Source organism: Salmo salar, chromosome 05, assembly GCF_965601325.2.
Source record: "Salmo salar chromosome 05, fSalSal1, whole genome shotgun sequence".
Taxonomy (NCBI): domain Eukaryota; kingdom Metazoa; phylum Chordata; class Actinopteri; order Salmoniformes; family Salmonidae; genus Salmo; species Salmo salar.
Genome location: NC_138295.1, coordinates 52134377 through 52157232, shown reverse-complemented (window position 1 = coordinate 52157232; position 22856 = coordinate 52134377). Strand labels below are relative to the sequence as shown.

The 22856-nt window shown below is 45.5% G+C and overlaps 1 protein-coding gene across 1 annotated transcript in view; it reads left to right on the top strand.

Moving 5' to 3' along the window:
- The first annotated feature begins 6589 nt into the window (after positions 1-6589).
- LOC106605067 (nuclear factor of activated T-cells, cytoplasmic 1) overlaps positions 6590-22856 on the top strand; it is a 62278-nt gene continuing 46011 nt past the window's right edge. The window contains exons 1-3 of the mRNA XM_045718333.2: positions 6590-7174; positions 11056-12172; positions 14096-14252. Of these exons, the coding sequence (XP_045574289.1) occupies positions 7042-7174; positions 11056-12172; positions 14096-14252 (1407 nt within the window). The 5' untranslated portion in view covers positions 6590-7041. The remainder of the gene's footprint in view (positions 7175-11055; positions 12173-14095; positions 14253-22856) is intronic.

Sequence of the window (22856 nt, the reverse complement as noted above, 5' to 3'; positions counted from 1 at the left end):
TCTGTTGGATGACTGGTATGATGTAGTTGTTGAGCGGCTTCACTGCAAGTATATTGCATGTTTCGGATATTCAATAAATAAATAAATAAAAGTAAAAATATTGACTAAATGAACTAAAGTAAAACATTTAATAAAAAGTAGCACAATAAAATGACATAACAATAGCGAGGCTATGTACAGGGGGTACCGGTACCGAGTCAATGTGTGGGGTACAGGTTAGTCGAGGTAATTTGTACATGTAGGTAGGGGTAAAGTGACTATGCATAGATAATAAACAGCGGGTAGCAGCAGTTTAAAAACAAGGGGGGTGGCCATGTGATTAATTGTTTAGCAGTCTTAAAATGTTGGGGGTAGAAGCTCTTAAGGAGCATTTTGGACCTAGACTTGGTGCTCCGGTGCCTCTTGCAATGCGGTAAAAGAGCGAACAGTCTATGACTTCGGTTACTGGAGTCTTTGACCATTTTTGAGGAACTTGGTTGGCTGTCATACATGTCGATCCAGAGCATCGCAAACATGCTCAATAGGTGACATGTCTGGTGAGTATGCAGGCCGTGGAAAAACTGGGACATTTTCAGCTTCATGGTATCTCTGTGCATTGAAATTGCTATCAATAAAAGGCAATTGTGTTCTTTGTCCGTAGCTTATGCCTACCCATACCATAACCCCACCACTACCATGGGGCACTTTGTTCACAACATTGCCATCAGCAAACCGCTCGCCCACATAATGCCATACACGCTGTCCTGTCATCTGCCCGGTACAGTTGAAAACCAGATTCATCCATGAAGAGCACACCTCTCCAGTGTGCCAGTAGCCATCGAAGTTGAGCATTTGCCAAACTGAAGTCAGGTCAAGACCCTGGTGAGGACGACGAGCACGCAGATGAGCTTCCCTGAGACGGTTTCTGACAGTTTGTGCAGAAATTCTTCAGTTGTGTAAACCCAGTTTCATCAGCTGTCCGGGTGGCTGGTCTCAAACGATCACTCAGGTCAAGAAGCCAGATGTGGAGGTCCTGAGCTGGTGTGGTTACACGTGGTCTGCTGTTGTGAGGTTGGTTGGATGTACTGCCAAATTCTCTAAAACGACGTTGGAGGTGACGTATGATAGCGAAATTAACATTCAATTCTCTGGCAACAGCTCTGGTGGACATTCCTGCAGTCAGCATGCCAATTGCAGGCTCCCTCAAAACTTAAGACATCTGTAGCCTTGTGTTGTGTTACAAAACTGCACATTTTAGTGACCTTTTGTTGTCCCCAGCACAAGGGGCACCTGTGTAATGATCATGCGGTTTAATCAGCTTCTTGATATGTCACACCTGTCAGGTGGATGGATTATCTTGGCAAAAGAGAAATGCTCACTAACAGGGATGTAAACAAATGTGTGCATAAAATTTGAGAGAAATACATTACATGTTGCATTTATATTTCTGTTCAGCACAATTTCAAGACCTCTGTAATGTATATGGTGGGTTAGGCTAGTCTAGTTTTGGTATTTGTGAGGTGAATATATTTTCACTTTTTTACCCAGGTCAATATTATTTGCATTCACCTGGCTCTTATGTTGTAATACAATTCTAATGAGGTCATACACTTGTAACCGTGGCTATGGATGTTCAAGTTATTTATGAAGTAGGCCAGGGGTCGTCAACCTTTTCTTGCCCAGGGATCCCCATCATACATTAGAATTCCTTTGTATTATTATTAATATGTTTATTGTACTTTTTACCCTTTTTCATGATATCCAATTGATAGTTTACAGTCTTGTCCCATCACTGCAACTCCCGTACGGACTCATGCGTCCCCCGAGAGCCATGCGTCCCCTGAAAAACGACCCTGCCAAGCCGCACTGCCTCTTGACTAACCCGGAAGCCAGCCACACCAATGTCAGCGTGCATGCACCTGGCCACCACAAGGAGTCGCTATAGAGTGATGGGACAAGGACATCCCAGCTGGCCAAACCCTCCCATAACCCAGACGACGCTGGGCCAATTGTGCTCTGCCTCATGTGTCTCCCGGTCGTGGCGACACAGCCCGGGATCGAACCGGTATCCGTAGTGATGCCTTAGACTGCTGCGCCACTCAGGAGGCCCAGAATGTTTTGTTTTAATTCACGTCTTGTCTTATCATCAGGTAAATGATAATGGAAAGTAGAAGTAATCAACATTTTAAAATAAATAGGTTTAGTTGATCCTTTTTCATTATTTTGACCTCCCAAGATTATTTTGACCTCCCCACATTATTTGTTTTACCTTTATTTAACCAGGTAGGCAAGTTGAGAACAAGTTCTCATTTACAATTGCGACCTGGCCAAGATAAAGCAAAGCAGTTTGACACATACAACAACACAGAGTTACACATGGAGTAAAACAAACATACAGTCAATAATATAGTAGAAAAATAAGTCTATATACAAAGTGAGCAAATGAGGTGAGATAAGGGAGGTAAAGGCAAAAAAGGCCATGGTGGCGAAGTAAATACAATATAGCAAGTAAAACACTGGAATAGTAGATTTGCAGTGGAAGAAAGTGCAAAGTAGAAATAGAAATAATGGGGTGCAAAGGAGCAAAATAAATACAGTAGGGGAAGAGGTAGTTGTTTGGGCTAAATTATAGATGGGCTATGTACAGGTGCAGTAATCTGTGAGCTGCTCTGACAGCTGGTGCTTAAAGCTAGTGAGGGAGATAAGTGTTTCCAGTTTTAGAGATTTTTGTAGTTCGTTCCAGTCATTGGCAGCAGAGAACTGGAATGAGAGTCGGCCGAAGGAGGAATTGGCTTTGGGGGTGACCAGAGAGATATACCTGCTGGAGCGTGTGCTACGGGTGGGTGCTGCTATGGTGACCAGCGAGCTGAGATAAGGAGGAACTTTACCTAGTAGGGTCTTGTAGATGACCTGGAGCCAGTGGGTTTGGCGACGAGTATGAAGCGAAGGCCAGCCAATGAGAGCGTACAGGTTGCAATGGTGGGTAGTATATGGGGCTTTGGTGACAAAACGGATGGCACTGTGATAGACTGCATCCAATTTATTGAGTAGGGTATTGGAGGCTATTTTGAAAATGACATCACCGAAGTCGAGGATCGGTAGGATGGTCAGTTTTACGAGGGTATGTTTGGCAGCATGAGTGAAAGATGCTTTGTTGCAAAATAGGAAGCCAATTCTAGATTTAACTTTGGATTGGAGATGTTTGATGTGAGTCTGGAAGGAGAGTTTACAGTCTAGCCAGACACCTAGGTATTTGTAGTTGTCGACATATTCTAAGTCAGAACCGTCCAGAGTAGTGATGCTGGACGGGCGGGCAGGTGCAGGCAGCAATCGGTTGAAGAGCATGCATTTAGTTTTACTTGTATTTAAGAGCAGTTGGAGGCCACGGAAGGAGAGTTGTATGGCATTGAAGCTCGTCTGGATGGTAGTTAACACAGTGTCCAAGAAGGGCCAGAAGTATACAGAATGGTGTCGTCTGCATAGAGGTGGATCAGAGACACACCAGCAGAAAGAGCAACATCATTGATGTATACAGAGAAAAGAGTCGGCCCAAGAATTGAACCCTGTGGCACCCCCATAGAGACTTCCAGAGGCCCGGACAACAGGCCCTCCGATTTGACACACTGAACTCTATCAGAGAAGTAGTTGGTGAACTAGGCGAGGCAATCATTTGAGAAACCAAGGCTATTGAGTCTGCCGACTAAGGATGTGGTGATTGACAGAGTCAAAAGCCTTGGCCAGGTCGATGAATACGGCTGCACAGTATTGTTTCTTATCGATGGCGGTTAAGATATCGTTTAGGACCTGAGATTGCATAGCGGAGAAGGTGCGGTGGGATTCGAAATGGTCGGTAATCTGTTTGTTGACTTGGCTTTCAAAGACTTTAGAAAGGCAGGGTAGGATAGATATAGGTCTGTAGCAGTTTGAGTCAAGAGTGTCCCCCCCCTTTGAAGAGGAGGATGACCGCAGCTGCTTTCCAATCTTTGGGAATCTCAGACAATACGAAAGAGAGGTTGAACAGGCTAGTAATAGGGGTTGCAACAATTTCTGCAGATATTTTTAGAAAGAAAGGGTCCAGATTTTCTAGCCTGGCTGATTTGTAGGGGTCCAGATTTTGCAGCTCTTTCAGAACATCAGCTGACTGGATTTGAGAGAAGGAGAAATGGGGAAGGCTTGGGCGAGTTGCTGTGGGGAGTGCAGGGCTGTTGACCGGGGTAGGGGTAGCCAGGTGGAAAGCATGGCCAGTCGTAGAAAAATGCTTATTGAAATTCTCAATTATAGTGGATTTGTCGGTGGTGACAGAGTTTCCTATCCTCAGTGCAGTGGGCAGCTGGGAGGAGGTGCTCTTATTCTCCAAGGACTTTACAGTGTCCCACAACTTTTTTGAGTTTGTGTTGCAGGAAGTACATTTCTGCTTGAAAAAGCTAGCCTTGGCTTTTCTAACTGCCTGTGTATATTGGTTTCTAACTTCCCTGAAAAGTTGCATATCACGGGGGCTGTTCGATGCTAATGCAGAACGCCACATGATGTTTTTGTGTTGGTTAAGGGCAGTCAGGTCTGGAGAGAACCAAGGGCTATATCTGTTCCTGGTTCTACATTTCTTGAATGGGGCATGCTTATTTAAGATGGTGAGGAAGGCATTTAAAGAAAATAAACAGGCATCCTCTACTGAAGGGATGAGGTCAATATCCTTCAAGGATACCTGGGCCAGGTCGATTAGAAAGGCCTGCTCGCTGAATGTTTTAGGGAGCGTTTGACATTGATGAGTGGAGGTCGTTTGACCGCTGACCCATTACGGATGCAGGCAATGAAGCAGTGATCGCTGAGATCTTGGTTGAAAACAGCAAAGGTGTATTTAGAGGGCAAGTTGGTTAGATTGATATCTATGAGGGTGCCCGTGTTTACGGCTTTGGGGTGGTAGCTGGTAGGTTCATTGATCATTTGTGTGAGATTGAGGGCATCAAGCTTAGATTGTAGGATGGCTGGGGTGTTAAGCATGTCCCAGTTTAGGACACCTAGCAGCACGAGCTCTGAAGATAGATGGGGGGCAATCAGTTCACAAATGGTGTCAAGAGCACAGCTGGGGGCAGAGGGTGATCTATAGCAGGCGGCAACGGTAAAATACTTGTTTTTAGAGAGGTGGATTTTTAAAAGTAGAAGTTCAAATTGTTTGGGTACAGACCTGGATAGTAGGACAGAACTCTGCAGGCTATCTCTGCAGTAGATTGCAACACCGCCCCCTTTGGCAGTTCTATCTTGTCTGAAAATGTTGTAGTTAGGGATGGAGATTTCAGAGTTTTTGGTGGTCTTCCTAAGCCAGGATTCAGACACGGCTAGGACATCCGGGTTGGCAGAGTGTGCTAAAGCAGTGAATAAAACAAACTTAGGGAGGAGGCTTCTAATGTTAACATGCATGAAACCAAGGCTATTACGGTTACAGAAGTCATCAAAAGAGAGCGCCTGGGGAATAGGAGTGGAGCTAGGCACTGCAGGGCCTGGATTCACCTCAACATCGTCAGAGGAACAGAGGAGGAGTAGGATAAGAGTATGGGTAAAAGCTATAAGAATTGGTCGTCTAGGACATCTGGAACAGAGAGTAAAAGGAGCAGGTTTCTGGGGGCGATAAAATAGCTTCAAGGTATAATGTACAGACAAAGGTATGGTAGGATGTGAATACAGTGGAGGTAAACCTAGGCATTGAGTGATGATGAGAGAGATATTGTCTCTAGAAACATCATTGAAACCAGGTGATGTCATCGCATGTGTGGGTGGTGGAACTGAGAGGTTGGATAAGGTATAATGAGCAGGGCTAGAGGCTCTACAGTGAAATAAGCAAATAAACACTAACCAGAACAGCAATGGACAAGGCATATTGACATTAAGGAGAGGCATGCTTAGCCAAGTGGTCAAAAGGGTCCAGTGAGTAGTGAGGTCGGTTGCGGTCACGGCGATTCAGACAGCTAGCCGGGCCATGGGTAGCAAGTTGGCAGAAGATGTTCTGTTTTTATTGGAAGAGGAAGTGTAAACTAACATAGCCAATTAGCTAGAAAGGCCACGCCAAACGCATTTTCGCTAAGAGCAGCTGTTTAGCTGGTTAAACAAAGGTTAGTGTGTTGGCAAAAATGTATGTCCAAGTCAAGAAAGCTTAACAGCAGCCAGCGACCAAGCCTATTTCCTCAATATTAGTAGTTGAGAAATAGAAAGTTAGAAAGAAGATATTATCCTATTTTCTACTGTAGGTATCTAATAAAACATGTATTTATTATGTTGCTGCTAGCGATAGTCATAACAACATTGAAATAAATACAAAATATTTGTTCCATTTTCTTTTGTTTTTGTATTTTTGCGGACCCCTTGCAGTGCATCGGCGGACCTCTAGGGGGCCTCGGACCACCGGTTGAATACTCCTGAACTAGGCTATCTGTATTCAAAACTGCCCAAAAAGACCTGAAAGGTGAGCAATGAAAGACCCAAATAAATAGTCGAGGGTTTTCAAAACACCTCCCGACTCCCTCCCACGTATACAACAATGGAATCTCTTGGCGAACTCGCTCAAGCATCGTCAGTCCTCCAGAAAGGAGCTTGTAGGCAGCGATAACGTCATTCCTAGAGGGGCGGCGCGCTGAACAGGAGGTGTTTTCCAGCTTTAAAAGGGATGGAGCCAGCCCCTTCTGACAAGCCCTGTGTCACAGCTACCGGGAGTCTCTGGAAATCTTAATAAGGCTAAAGCATAACAAAACGACAGAAAAACTCATCTAACCATCAGACCAACCCCGAGTGTGTGAGAAGTGCTGTGAAGATAACCCTTTCGCATACTCTGCTCTCTTTTCCATGTCAGTTTCTCTTGGAGTGCTGTCACGTAGATGAAAGTGTTTGAATTAATCTCAAATCAGCATTCGAGTTTACTTTTTTATTGACAAATAATGCGTTTATTTTTGTTTTGATTAATGCACATTTCTACAGCCTGAAATGGTTTTTTTTCTCTCGCAGTACTCATATGATACTACCTGTGATATTATTGTCAACCGTCACAACCACAAAAGTAGACCAATCGCAAGTTGAATGCAGGATATCAGCTGTTTGAGACTCAGCTCCAAATTCAACTTTGGACCAGTCCTCCCAGCGGCTTTGGGAAAGGAACGAGGATTGCAGTTTCTCAAGTCACTCGCTACCGAGATGAAGTCTGCAGAAGAAGGTAACCGGCTTCACTGTCTAGCCTATATTTTCCGTTAATTTGACGTGGCAATGTTCAAATGTTATTATCTGACTGGAGTGCTTGTGTCATGTTTACTTTAATGATTCTTAAATCGTGAGTTGCTATCAATGAAATCATGCTTATTATTATGACGTTATACACTACAATAGTTGCAACCGTCTGGGAAGGTTTCTTCAGCTACCAATAGGTGTCGGTGTTTTCAATACAGGAGTCTCCTAAGCGCGCAATTGATGCTGTGCGTGTCGCGCTATACCTGACGCGGTAAGGGGCATCCATATGATAACCAGAGCCCGAAGTGCGTGAGTGACACTTTTATAGCAATGTGTTGGCGACATTTGAGTGCAAGGAACGATGTTTTTGGTAGGATACACTCATTTGTATGTTTTTTCCCCAGGCTTCACAATGCCCTTATTGTCAATAATCAATCATTCACAGCCCACATTTTGATGTATTTATTTGACCATGTTGATTGAAAATATTTATGTATGTTTTCATGGTTGTGCTTTTCAACCTTGACAAATCTACGTCATGCATGCACACATACTTGGACCATCCACCTCACTGAAGGTGCTCTGTCTGCCTTGACACTTAATTCATGATGTAGCCTAGGCTACAGGAAGTATTCCAGTGCTGATGTCATGGACTTTTTGTGGTTTGAGGATTTCATTTGTCTTTGAGGTTTCGAGACGTGGACGGGTGAGGGCTGTGTTATTTATTCATTTCAGTCCCTCGTAAGACTCATAATTAATAGCAGGCACATGTGCGTTTGTGTGTGTGTGTGTGTGTGTGTGTGTGTGTGTGTGTGTGTGTGTGTGTGTGTGTGTGTGTGTGTGTGTGTGTGTGTGTGTGTGTGTGTGTGTGTGTGTGTGTCGCATGCCCGCTTGGTGTGTGTGTGTGTGTGTGTGTAGCTTGCTTGGCTGGGGTAAATGCATAACCACTCTGCTTCACCAGTCTGCTGACAACTGCAGTATTGCAGACATACAGTCAGACTCCTTTCCCTGTGACCCTGTATGGTAGCCTGTACCATCATGCCCACACACACGCAACCCCTCTCTCTAAGGTGACTTAGCCACAAAAAAAGGTGCTCGTGATAACCGACTGCAAGCCAACGAAGCCTCTGATTTTCTGAGCCTACAGATGACTTTATCTGTGACCACCTAGCTCTTCCAGAGGTTCACTCTGACTGGGCCTAGCAGAACCCCACTATCGGTGTGAATAAAACCAGATTGTATTTAGAGACATGCAGATTGACTTTGTCCCATGTGCTGGGGGAAAGGATTTATGGATGGTAATAACAAAACCAGAGTGAAAACATTTTGGAATATGGTGATGAGAGAGAAAAGCATGCCATGTGAGGCACTTTAAACTGCAAACGTGTATACAGTATTAATAGTGCCATGAATTTGCAGATGTTATTACTTACCGTCATAAAAAAATCCTAAAAGCAAGTCTCCGAAACAGAGCATCAGTGATTATTTTCCTGGGATTTGAGATATCATCATTTCATAGAGCTCTCACCCCCAATTTGCTATCTGTCACTTTGTTAGTTCAGGCGTTCAGCAGACAAAACCTGGAAATGCAAAGCTCAAGATCGGCAGAGATAACACAAATGAGTGAAAGTCCCGATGTGTGTGGGTGGATGTAGCTCATGTGTTAGAAACAGAGAGTGTGCTGAGGCATAGTGTGCGACACACACACACACACACACACACACACACACACACACACACACCACACGCACACACACACACACACACACACACACACACACACACATACACACACACACACACACACACACACACACACACACACACACACACACACACACACACACACACACACACACACACAGAGAGAGAGAGAGAGAGAAGAGGGAAAAACAACTTGCAGTCAGCCCTGTAGTCAGTAGGTGTGTACCACCCCTCCTCTAAGTCACATTAGGTGGAGTGAGAAAGAGATCTGCATCCTCGGCACTAGTGGAGGGTCTGTCAGGAACGAGCACCAGAAAAGAACAGCATCCCTAAAGAGAAAAGGAGAAGACAAATCAGACCGACAGAGATAGACAGGCAACAGTTTGAGCTGAGGTGTTGGAGGCTGTTCTCATCACCCTTAAGCTGAGGCAAAGATGAGCTCCCTTCGTGAAGAACCAGAGTTTGACTTCAACTTTTTGTTTGAGTACAGCCAAGGGGGAGAGTGTGGCCACAGGCCTGACAGAGGTGGGTGGTGAAGGATCTCTGGATAGGGGTTGGTGTGTCTTCCTGAACTTGTGGTAGCTCAAACGGTTTGGGGGATTTCTTTTGCTCTGTGTGTATGTTTTACATTATGCAGTTGAGCCTAGTGTGATTATTTTCATCTGTTTGTCAGAGCTGACTTATTCCCATGCGTTTTTTCATGTTTTTGGTGTGTAATTAATAATACATAGGCTACTTAGACCATAATAAGTATAGGACCATAAATATTTTGTTGTCCTATCTTGCTTAGCGGAATAATTTACATAGTGGCATTTGAGCTTGTAATTTATTATGATTACAGATATTAGACAATCTAATCATTTAGTTATGTTTGCTTCCCATATTATTACAAGCTTCGTTAGTGCCCTTTTGCTAAGAACATTTTACATTTGCATACCCTTCCTTTGCTTTCTCCACCATAGTGTGCTTTAATGTAAGTTTGTGCGCCTGTAACGTTTCATACTACTGTTAAATGCTTCATTGAGCAAAAAAAAAAAACTTTATGAACTACTAGATACAATTAGAATTTAACCTGCCACTGTTTCTGGAAATAGTCCGTCGTGACCTAATTTTAGACAGTCTACCCACGTATTCTGTGGTGCATGACAGGTTCATCATTTCATGTGATGTGCTGTTTGCGTAGAGTTGTGGTTAACAAATATAGCACACAAGCTGGAAGGGGATTGCCCTACTCTAGTACACTGCACAACATTTGATTGGTATTCATTTGAGATTGTAAAATAAAATGACCCTTATCAGACAGAAATCATTATATTGTCGCAATTGTGTGAATTGTTCAAGTAAATGTTTCTGTGTTTGTGTGTGTCTGTGTGGCAGATAATGTGTGTATGTACTGTATGTCTTTGTGTTTATGTGTGCAGTATACATGTCTGTGTGTGTCTGTGTGAATCTGTGTCCAACAATTTGTGTCTGAGCATGTATTCTGTATGTGTGTGATGCCTCAACAGCTGTAAACTCTCTGACTTAATCACGAGCTCAAAGCAAAGCAGAGTGCTGTTAGCGTTCAACATGGGCGAGCCCTAATTCACTCAGTGAGTGAAGCGATCAATCAAATAAGGTATCCATCACTGCTTTGCTGGAGGAGGTTCTATAGTCTAGAGAGCACACCATGGATCTCTGCACAGCTCCAGATGGACTGTTAACAATCTGCTGATATCTCACACATTTCATTGGACCTTGATCAGTTCAATAGGCGTAGGGTTTAAGGGATCATTTGGGGATTTTGGCAATGCAGCCTATTATCTACTCCCCCAAAGTCAGATGAACTCCTGGATACCATGTTTATGTCTCTGTGTCCAGTATGAAGGAAGTTAGAGGTAGTTTTGAGAGCTAATGCTAACAAGCATTAGCACAATGACTGGACGTCTATGGGTATCTGCTAGCCTGCTATGTTTTATAACCTGTAATATAGCTTTTATAAAGGCGTTATGAATACATAGGTGACCTAAAGTAAATTGTTACCAAAACTTAATGAAAAATACTGTTTGTGATGTCTTGGATTCAGAAGTGAGAAAAGGTGCATTTTACAAAGCATGAAATTTGTAAAAAAATATGTGTCTATGGTGGCCTATATTTACAGTGCCCTTGTGTGTTTGTATTTTCCAGATGCATATAGCTACACTCCAAACGTCAGCCTGTCCCTGCCACTGGGCATGGGAAATCCCTGTCTGGCCACCCAGTACCACACACTGCAGTCCAGCCCCATTATCTCCGTGTCCTCCTGCCACCAGACAGGCTACGGTCTCCACGATCACAACAACCACAACCCAGCCCAGGGCTACTACATGTCCCACGGCCTGAGGCCTAACGGTGCCCCGGCCCTGGAGAGTCCTCGCATCGAGATCACAGCCTACCACCAGTACCCTGAGGAGGAGGTGGAGGAGAGCAGCAGTATGGACCACATCGTCCACCACAAGAGGGGGGTCAACTCCATTGTGACCCTGACGCTGCCAAACGCCGATGGCTACCGCGACCCCAGTTGCCTCAGCCCGGCCAGCAGCGTGTCATCACGTAGCTGCAACTCGGATGCGTCGTCCTACGAGTCTGGCTTTTACAACTATGACAACTCATCCCAGAACTCGCCATGGCAGTCTCCTTGTGTCTCTCCGAAAGGCTCGTCCTCTCTCCTCTCCTGCCCACACGCTCCTCTCGGCCCCCCCTCGACCTCCCCCCGCCACTCGCCATCCACCTCCCCCCAGATCGGGGCCCAAGCCGAAGAGGGCTGGGTGGGACAGGGGCCCTGTGGAAGCTCCAGGCCCAACTCCCCGGCTTGCAGCGGAGGAGGTGGCGGTGTTGGCGTGGGGAAGAGAAAATACAGCTTCAACGGCACCACCTACAGACAGCCAACCTACTCGCCCAACCAGTCGTCCACGCCTTCCCCGCGCGGCTCGCCCAGGGTCAGTGTCACAGACGACAGCTGGCTGGCCAACACCAACCAGTACACCAACTCTGCCATTGTGGCGGCCATCAACGCCCTCACCACCGACGGACTGGTCGACATGGGCGAGGGCGTCCCCGTCAAGGCCCGCAAGACCAACCTAGACCACAGCCCCACCATGAGCCTGAAGACGGAGCCAGGAGGAGAGGAGATGGGCCCTGGGAGTGAGCTCACCCAGGAGGACTACATCTCCCGCCTGCCTTTCAAGAAGGAGAGCTACTGTGGGGGCTTCCTAGACGTGCCCCAGCACCCCTACTCCTGGTCCAAGCCAAAGCCCTACCTCAGGTAGGTGGAAATAAAATATTGCTATAATAATTTATTATCAACAGTTTAAAACAAAGTAATTTTGACGGTGCCAGGGAATTCACTTAGAACATAAGGCAGCATTGTTAAGTGTTATTAGGCCATGAAAAAGACAATGAAGCTCATGGAGGTGTTTACTTATTTCGAAAGATTTATGGACTAACATCCAACCCGTCTACTCCTTTTTCCCACACGAAAAACAGTTCCTCCACTTGCACCGCTATTTTGCCATCCCAGGTTTTGTCTTGTCTTTTTCCAAATATAGACCTGTTTATTTATTGCAAGTGCCAAATTGTTTTTGTCTTCATAGACCGCAGAGAAAGGCAGCAGTCGAAACGTAGTCGCGGTATCGCTTCCAAGAGGGCTTCTCTTTGAAGATACAAAACATTTCATAAATCATATTTCTCAGGGAGGAGTAGTGGAGCACATGTGCCCTGTTACCATAGAAACCCCCGCACAAACAATACACACGGATAGACATACACACAGACAGACTCCCTTCTTAACAAGGCAACCTTTTCAGTTCACGGCGACCCTTTCTCCGTTTTCTCTTTCCTGCCCTGGCACACTTTCCTGTTGGAAATCAAATGTTTGATTAAGATAATGTAGAGACAGGAAGTGATGGTGACAAGCTTGCTCAAGGAAACAGTTGGTGGGGTAATCACACAACCGGCTTCCCTGTGCTGTCGTGTGCCCCCTCTCCTCTTTGGCCACTAAACATGATGTAATGTTCGGCCAGAACAGATAAAGCCTGAGAGGAGGGAAATCAGTTAGTTTTGGGTCAACAAACACTCTGAAAGTTCCAAGAGGATGCCAGAGATTGCTTTTCATGGCCAGCCTTTAGGTCAGGGGTTTTATGCTTCACAGGCATCCGGCGCAGTGAAATATTGTCTCGCAAATGTTTGTTTTGGTTCAATATCTCTGCAGTCTTCACATGGGAAGATAGGCTAATTCCCTGGCGGCATCTGAACAATGATATTATGAGTGGCCAGCTGTGACACTTTCTGAGATACCATGGTCTTTCGGGTTGTCAGACAGTTGTCTGGTTACTTGGTGAGTTGTTTATTTAAAAATAAAAGACTGAGTGGGATTCAATGATTTTTGATGATAGCTCTACTTCTATTATTGATACCGCCAATGCACTTAGGTTATCTATGTTAAGCCTTTAGGCATGCTGTATCATTGTGCTGCTGAAATGACTATGCCCCCTCCACACACATAGGAAAAAATGAGCAATCTAAAACCTGAAAGGGGTCTTTGGCTGTCCCCATAGGAGAACCCTTTGTTGGAACATGGAACCCAAAATGGTTCTACCTGGAACCAAAAAGGGTTTTACCTGGAACCAAAAAGGGTTCTCCTTATGGGGACAGCCGAAGAACCCTTTTGGAACCCTTTTTTTCTAAGAGTCCACTTATCGACACCTGTCACAGCAATATAAAAACCACACAGCAGACTAACCAGACCACATGCTTCTTTCATTTAGTTTCATTTAGTTTTCATCAAAAGAGCCGTTATTGCCCAGGCTTTAGGAATTACATACGTCAGGCTAGGACTTCCATTGATTAGATTAGAGCCAATGATGAAATGGAAAGGATCAGGACATTATTTAACAAGGGAAACAGAGATCTGGATTTAAGTGAAATGGATCCGTCATTGTGCATGCGTGCGTGCTTGTAGGTAGCCTGGTGGTCCTGTCTGTTTGTATTTTATCCAACTCCTTTCTGGTTTCGTTCATTGTCATGCCATGCATATGTGTCCATGTATTGCATGATGTCTACAGAAGAGTTGGCTACGGCTCATACAGCTGGGACCAAGCTATTCTGTAGATTCGTATTTATATTATTATATTATAAATACTATCTGTATGTTCCACACAATACCAAGCACGATCTCTCTTCCTCATAGCTCCCTGCCCGCCCTGGATTGGCAGCTGCCATCTTGCTCTGGCCCGTACAGTCTGCAGATCGAGGTGCAGCCCAAGTCCCACCACCGTGCCCACTACGAGACAGAGGGCAGCCGCGGGGCAGTCAAAGCTCCATCCGGAGGTCATCCAGTCGTACAGGTACCTTTCTCAATAATGTGTGTGTGTGTGTGTGTGTGTGTGTGTGTGTGTGTGTGTGTGTGTGTGTGTGTGTGTGTGTGTGTGTGTGTGTGTGTGTGTGTGTGTGTGTGTGTGTGTGCACCTGTGCGTGCATACATGCGTACGTGTGTTCTCTATTATTAATGTCCCTTGAAGCCAGGAGTCAACCTACTTCAGTAAGAGGTCACTGTGGCTAGCAGTTGCACATATTGACACAATTAGCATGGAGCAGGACCATCACCTCTCGTTATTGTGCTTGGCAATGCTTCTAGAGCTCACGTCACTCTCACCACAGCGGTCCAACACAGAGCTCCTTTCTCTCTAAGGCCGTCACGCTGATTTACTCAAGGTGGGGACCCTGGTAAGCTGCTAAGACAGTAGTGTGTGTATGGGGGGGGGGGTCATTATTTATGTGTGTGTGTCATTATATATGTACTGTGAATAAATATAACAACACATAGCTTATATATAAATTCATAGCAAATACAGTATAGCGTAGCACATTGCCTATTAGAAGGGCTGAGCAAACCCTCTTCTCTTGGTCCAGCTTGATGGTTCCTACTTCTCTCCAAAACACTCAACATGTGTTGTTAGCACTGCAGCCCGTTTTCCAAATAGATCTTTTCAACACAACTTAACATGCTGAGTTTCAAGTCTGACAACAGCTGTTGCGCCCAACAAGGTGTTGTAGACATAGCCTGTCAAGTTTCAGTTTCTCTCTCTAAATTAAAGTAATTACACCCCTTCATTAAAACCCTTTGTATAACGACATAAAAGTGCACTGTTGACATTGTACTCTGTTGCACTGAGAGACTTTGACCAACGTTCAGTGTTTTGGCAGGTGAAACTGAACTTGATTTAGTTTAGTTTATACCACTTTGTGACAGGCTGTATGTCAGGCTGGGGTCTAAGGAGTGAGTCAGGAGTAGGGAATTAGCGTCCTGTGTGTGTACGTGTGGGAAACTTTTCCAAAGTGGGTGATGGTATTGATGAGTTACTGTCTTACTACACAGATACTTTAGTGAAGTGAATTGAAAAGAAACTCCCAACACACTAAAGCCTGCATAAACCCTGACGAATGTCTATTGAGAGCATCAAGCATCGAGGCCCTTTTTTTTTCGAGGCCCGTTTTTGATTCCTCAGAACCTATCTCCTCGCCTCCTTCTCTAGCTGTATTGGACTGACTGGAAGTTTGTTGGCAGAGAACGATTCATGCAGAAGATCAGGTAAATACTTGATACACACACACACACACAACGTTAGCAAAATGAAGACAGGACTTCATCATATCTCTTCCCTGTGTGTAGGATGTGGGGGCACATAGTTCTTTCTTTCTTTCTTTCTTTCTTTCTTTCTTTCTTTCTTTCTTTCTTTCTTTCTTTCTTTCTTTCTTTCTTTCTTTCTTTCTTTCTTTCTTTCTTTCTTTCTCTCTCTCTCTCTCTCTCTCTCTCTCTCTCTCCACTCATCCTGTGCAGTCCCCAGGGAGGCTGGATAGGGGTGATAGGGCATGTTGTAGTCCCTGGGGTGCCCTGCTGTTATGAGAAATGAGTGGCAGGCAATTGGTGGGTGGTGCAATCATGGAGAATGGGTGAGTGTTTAGTGATGTGGGAGGGAGGGAGGGAGAACAGGGAGTACAGGGAGAGAGGGAGATGGAGGGAGAGAGAGCACATGCAGAGAGAGATGTGATGAGGGCAGACGGAGAGAGTGAGGCGGTGGAAGGGTGTAGGGAGGGCAGAGGGAGGCGTAGGGAGTGGCTCAGAGGAAAGAGGGAGAGAGGGAGGGCACAGGGAGTCACCAGGCAGGCAGGCAGCTGGGTCTCGGCTGTGTTACCCCCAGAGAGACTCTGCTTCCTGCTGATTAGGGCCCGGGTGGCCATGGGGTTTGGTGGAGGGAGAGGAGGAGGGGTAGGGTGAGGTGAGACTAGTCCCAGAGCCCATCCGATGTCTCCTCCCCCACCACCATCCTGGCCCAGTGGGCCTCCGCATCACTGCCGATGTTGCTCCTCGTGAGCCACTCATTCCTCAAACCTCTCTCCCACACCGACATTCCCAATGCTGGCTAAACCTGCACAAACACCAGCACTGGGGTTTTGGCTCAGGGTTGGACAGGCACAACATCTGTGAGTGATTGTGACATATCCCATTGCTGTGCACAACAGTTTAAAAATAACATGTTGAAAAACATGATGAGACACTGTGTCTCTAACCTATCAGTTAATGAAGCGTTGCAGTACACGCTATGACCCCAAGAGCACTGACTGACAAACACCTGACTGAAAAACAGTTACTCAAAACAGTGTTTGCTACCTTTACAGCGCCACTGTTGCTGTCTTCATGACCGCTCAATTTGCTATCACGGAAGTCCTCCTGTTGCTCCTACTTAATGAACGGAGGTGTTTTTCTAATCCCGGCTGCCAAACACACAGGCTCCCCTTTGTTTAGGAAACGTCCCTTTGTAACAGTGACATCATGCTCAGCTCTTAGCTCCGTCTCCTCCACCATACCGCTCTCCACCAGCCCCTCTTGCAGGATGAAGATGTAAATCTGGGGAGGCCCCGAGCTGCAGCCCGCTGCCGCAGCCGCACACTCATGGTAACCTCCAGATTATGGGGTACACTGACTGCACTTTGCTGTCAGTATCCTCTCACCCCCACCGGTTTGCTTTCTGGCTCCTCGATCAAAAATTCCATAATTTGTTTTTGGAGATCGCTACAGCGCAGCCCCTTCTCATGATGATGTCCCACGTCCTGACCCCCGCGGCCACTTTTCCACTTTACTTACTGGCTGCAGACCACAGCGCCCATTAACGGGATGGAGGGTCCTCTGCTCTACCCCAACTACCCTCCCAGTTCCCCCCCTGATGATTCACCAGGCTCCCCTCCTCTCACCACAGTTATGTCCAACGTCTACAACATGGTTTCCAAAGGCATGCTCAGGAAAAATCCAAACCTGATCTTCTACCTTCCTTTACACCAAAGACCACCACGTCACGATGAGATGGGTTTTTCCAAAGAAACCGATATTATGATGGAATTGAATGATTGCCAAAGTGGAATTACATGGAATTATATTTGCATTGAGTGGTAGCGACCTGGGACGTGACCCTTTCGGGGAATTTCATTCAGGTATACATTGAGACAAGAAACCATAGGAAACACGTAGACACGCACAGGGCACACAGTGTTAGACAACACCTGTAGAATATTAGACCCATCACACAGTGTTATAGTAAGAACTACATATGGATAGAGTATATCTAGAATGACATGAAGAACCTTAGCATATGTGCCGCTGGTTGAACATGTGCCGTTTCACCTTGACATCTATGCTGGCTGTGTAATATCTTCGGCAACAGCTACAGTAAATGTACGTTCGCTGCGAAGACTGTCATTTATTGTGTTTTAAATCTGGTGCCGCCTCTTGTTTAAAACATGAAAGATGCCTTTTGTTCTTCCACGCAGACTCCCGGATTGTGTTCATTGACGAACACCGTAGTGAAACGTTTCGCAACAGATATGAAAATGAGCATTTCTTATTGGACAAGTTCTGATAGTACCTCCCTGTTTCATTTCATTTCGAGAGCGTTTTTCTTTTTTCGTTTTGTCCCTACTGAACACGACCATGTACTGCTCTACAAGAGGCAGTCATGGCTGTTCGTCTGTTCCCCGAGGAGCAGTTAGGCTCCCATGAAACTGTGTTTTAGCCCTCCGAGGGGCTTCCCTTACTCACAGCCTTGGTATATTGGGCAACCACTAATTACCATTGAACAGCAACTGGAAAGAATTGGACTAAATGACTGCATTTTCACTGGTTTGAGGTGAGGACCAGAAGCCGCCAGATTTATGAGGCAAAACACTGGTTGCCAGCCTTTATATCAGGGGTAGACTGAAACCATCTACACCTCACTCTGCCCAAATATAATACCCTGTACCTGGGCTAAAACGTAATGCCTAGACATCTTGGTAACAAGTTGTTCTTTTATTTGGAATTTGGACTTTGCTGGTCTAGACATGGGCCAGGACTTGAAACGTTGCCCTTGATTACATAACATTGGGGAATACACTTAAATACACACTTTGAGGAATATAGCCACTTTGTCGCTTGTATAAAGAAGTGCCATTTGGAACTAGGGAAACCCAATACATTAACAATTCACATGTTGATATATGCATACCGTATGACTATGAGGCACTGGAGAAAGAGGAGGAGAAAGGGGATAATGAAGACAGCATGGAGGGAGAGAGACAACTTGGACGAGTGTTTGAATTGGGTACAGCGAAGTCTCGCCGTGTGACTGTCAGCACTTGAGAGAGGGAGCGTGAAAATGGGGGGGGGGGAACCTGAGCTGCCCTCCCTCCTCTCCCTTCTCCCCTGCTTCCAGTCTTCTCTCCCCTCCGCTGCATGCGCCACGTGGACTACGAGTCATGACATTTCTCCAGGCGGTGATGAAATCTCTGGGAGCTGGAAAGAGTCAGAGGGGAAGAGAGTGTTCCTGTGCAGCCCCATATTCACACTCTCCCCACAGCCCAGACTGTGCTGCTACTCACCAGCAAGTCACTTTCTTAAACAAACATGTGCAAATCTTTTCTCTGCCATTTTTCAACTAGGTCTGTCTCTAGATCTTGAGCGTAACACAAGTGTGAAGTCAAGTTTTTATGTAAACAGAAAGTAAACCAAGGTAATAAAGCAACAGCTACAAAGAAATAATGAAAAACAACTTCATTAAACTATCACTGACAAGGACACGTGATTCTCATTAAGAGGACATAGCAAACACGGTTTGAAAGCCCATAGGAAAAACCTCTTCAGAGCACCACCATCTCAGGGCTGAGTTTTAGCAGCCGTGATGATGGATCTGTAATGGTTCATGTGAAATGAATGGTGGAAAAGGACGGGGTGAGCTCTGGTTCTGAGCTCAACACCCTCAGAGTTACACATCATCAAAACCCAGTCTGACCTAGACAACCCAGCTGTGTACAACAATTAATGCTTCAGCTGACATGTACAAACTGTTTAATTTGACATTTCGGTCTATCCTGCATGGCACGTGTTGGAAGAGGAGAGGCTGTCTAACTTGCCAGTAGATGGTGGTTAGAGGTGTAAATGAATTTGGCTCATGCGGTGTCAGAAGCTGGTGTAGTGTGACTGCAGCAAATTACGCTTCGATTCAAATTCGGTTTAGAAGATCTCAAAGATAAATATACGTAGCCCAGCTTGACTACATTCATAGCTTAGCTAAACTCATCTGGTCAAGATTAGGCTTGGTATCAAGACTCATAGATGGCTAGGGACACAAATATGAATTCGGATTCACAGGTGTGCGAAGCCTCTCTCGTTGAACCACACTTAAACTTTACGACGGTTCCTCAACTTTGTCTTTTCTTATTGCCCTTGTGAGGATTTAAAATGAAGAAGTACATTTTGCGCTCAGCTTGTGGTTGGTGTGTGTGGACTAGGGAACGTCACAGGAGCAGAGAGGGAAAGAGGTAGAGGGGATATGGGAGAGGAGGGCTGAGGGCTGAGGAAGCACATATGGTACATTTATTGAGGGAGGTCGCCCAGGGGGGACCCTACCACGTTCCTTGGCTGTTGGGAAGACCAGCATCACTGAGGGTTGCTTGAAGTCATTAATCACTTCCCGACCCCACCGGAGGACGCCACCGTCATCGTGCGCTACCGCAGCATTGCCGAGTGAAGGGATAAAGACTACCCCCAACACACACACTTCACCTCTTGTGGTTTATCCATATGCAGACACATGAAGGCTGAGGCTGAGGTAATGGTTGGAGGTCACAAAGAAATGCAATAGCAAAGTCTACCGAGGAGCAAAGCTCAAAAGGGACAGAGGATACAGGCTTAGCAGAGTGGCAGCCTGCCTTTTATTAAATCATAAAGAAATTATGCAATTTCTAACAGACCGTTCTGCGTTTTCAAATTGGTACCTCATTCCCGGTTCCATCGGTTCCGTTGTAGCATGATGGTACAACTTTTTCCTTCCTTCTCGGTCGACTTGTCTATGCGTAAGTAACTGGTAGCATGTGGCGGCTAAGCGTAATTACCACTGGTGACACCGTAAGTAAAATATAACAAGGCGAGCGGAGAGAGAGGGGTCTGCTGGTGAGATCACTGCATGGATGAAGTGCTCTCTGGAGACACAGAGACTTCAAGAAGCGCCTGACCCCAGCGTAACTCACTGATGACTAGCATGTGTGACTAGCACACAGCTTAGGACAGCTGCTGGAGAGACACTGTGTGGAGCTGTGAAGACGAAAAAAAGGGGAAAGTGAAGGAGGAAAGGAGAGTATAGCCTGCTTAACTAGTTCCCTTGATATCTGAATCAAACAAGTGATGATGTCAAGTCGAGAAGTAGAAACCCAGATCGTTTTGTGGTGATTGCTGCTGGTTTGTCCATTATTGAGACCCTTGGATAGCATACGTCTAGTACTGTGCTATACTGTACTGTGCTGTGTTGAGAATCACCAACAGAGAGCTACTGCATTAGCAGGCGTGAGCATAACTCAATATGTCGCACCAGCCAAATTATGCCTTCAGTTTGTAGATCATCTCACCTCACCTCACTTGTTTTCACAGTCACCTGGCAAGTTTGTCGTCAGTTTGTCTCACCAGAGCAAAATGACCTCAGTCTTTCTTCACTGCCTTCATAGATGCGTGCAGATTGTGTCTTCGGTTGGTCATTCCCCTTTGTGTTTGGCAGACTGGGGTCCTAATTATTGGTTGTTACCAAGTGTCAACATGGCCAACAAGGCAGACAAATTACTGTAGACACAATATTCCAATGACGTATTTCTCTACCTTCACTTACTCCCCAATCCCTGACCCCTCGCAAAGGTAATTATAAATCCATTAATCAGATGATGTCATAGGTTACATGTGGTCTGTGTTTTGTTCTATGACTCAATCCGTTAAATAAACACGGAGTCGCTTATTCCGTTTGACACGCTGTTTTCACTCGGACACAGCAGCGCTGAACTTCCATAAGACTGAACTTGAAGAAGGGGATTTTGAAATGATACACTTTTATTTGGGGAGATAATTGAGCAATATGTGGGATTTTTTTCAGATGGACGTTGTTTGGTTAGACCTGTCTAGTGGAAGTGATTTTTTGTGACGGTCTCTGATGTGGTCAAGGACCTAGCTGTGTGAAGCCATGGAGGTCTGTCCATCGTTACCCAGTGCGAGATTTGCCTGTTGACTGTTCGGAACGGATCCCCAATTTGTGGAGGGTTTCTAGGTTTGGAGATTATTCCAAGTCCACATTAAATGCACATTCGCACGTACACACACACACACACACACACACACACACACACACACACACACACACACACACACACACACACACACACACACCACACACACACACACTTGAACAAACGTTGCCTGGGAGCTGGGAGGTCTAGAAATTTGGTTGCACCAGAAATGGTCCATTGGGTTAGCAAATGGGCCTGGGTCAGGATTCTTACCTGAAAATATCTGGAAAACATTCACCACATTGAGGAATGTGCACCTCTGCCAATTTCTCCTGAGGTTTAAGTAATTTGCCCCTCTCCAAATGGGTTTCAACCATCCCCCATGCTTCTTTCTGCAGACAGTGTTGTTGTAGATGGTTGCAGTTGTTCTAGATCAGGGCTCTCCAACCCTGTTCCTGGAGAGATACCCTCTGCTAGGTTTTCGCTCCAACCCCAGTTGTAACTAACTTGATTTAGCTTATCAACCAGCTAATTATTAGAACTAGATGCGCTAGAATAGGGTTGGAGTGAAAACCTACAGGATGTTAGCTCTCCAGGAACAGGGTTGTAGAGCTCTGTTCCACATGGTTGTCCTGGTTGTTTTATGGTTGTTCTAGGTGTTTTTGTTGCTGTTCTAGATGGTTGTCCTGGTTGGTTTATGGTTGTTTTAGATTATTCTAGTTGTTCCAAGGTTGACTAAATGTTCAATGAACTGACAGGCATCGCCTTCTCACCTATCTCTTGTTTGGCTATTGGGGCCATTGGAGATCACACTGAGCAACACTGTCTGCTAAGTCTATTGTACTATCTAGAAGATGTAGTAACCATCCCTGTTTTTTGGTGTACTTGCTTTTATTGGGGAATCAGTAGCAGCTTAAGGTGGTCTGTGAGAGGAAGAGGGGAAGTGTAAAACTGTTTGAAGTGGTGGTTCCAATACAGGAGCCTCTTTCATCTCTGTGTGACACCGTCTCTGGTTCCGCTTCAGAGCTTCATAGGCCTTAATGAAAATCATAATGCAGGTTCATAAATGCCCAGAGGCCAAGGGGTTGTATGCTGTCAGCATGCTAGGCACAAGTATGTGAATGTTTTTAAAGGGAGTAAGCTACTTGTAGAGATTAAGCTAGCCTTGCTTCACTGTGATCTGGTGTTTTCTTTGTGTGAAAGTCAAGCTATCCAAGTAAATGTGGATAGAGTTTTCTTCTGTATTTTGCAATCCAAAAGTAAGTAGCTTGAGCCTATCTCCTGCTTCTGTAGTGTGAGGCAGCTTAATATGACAGGACACTAGTCTATCGCAGGGCCTTATCCTCAATCAATCTCCTGAGTGCCAAGCAGAGACG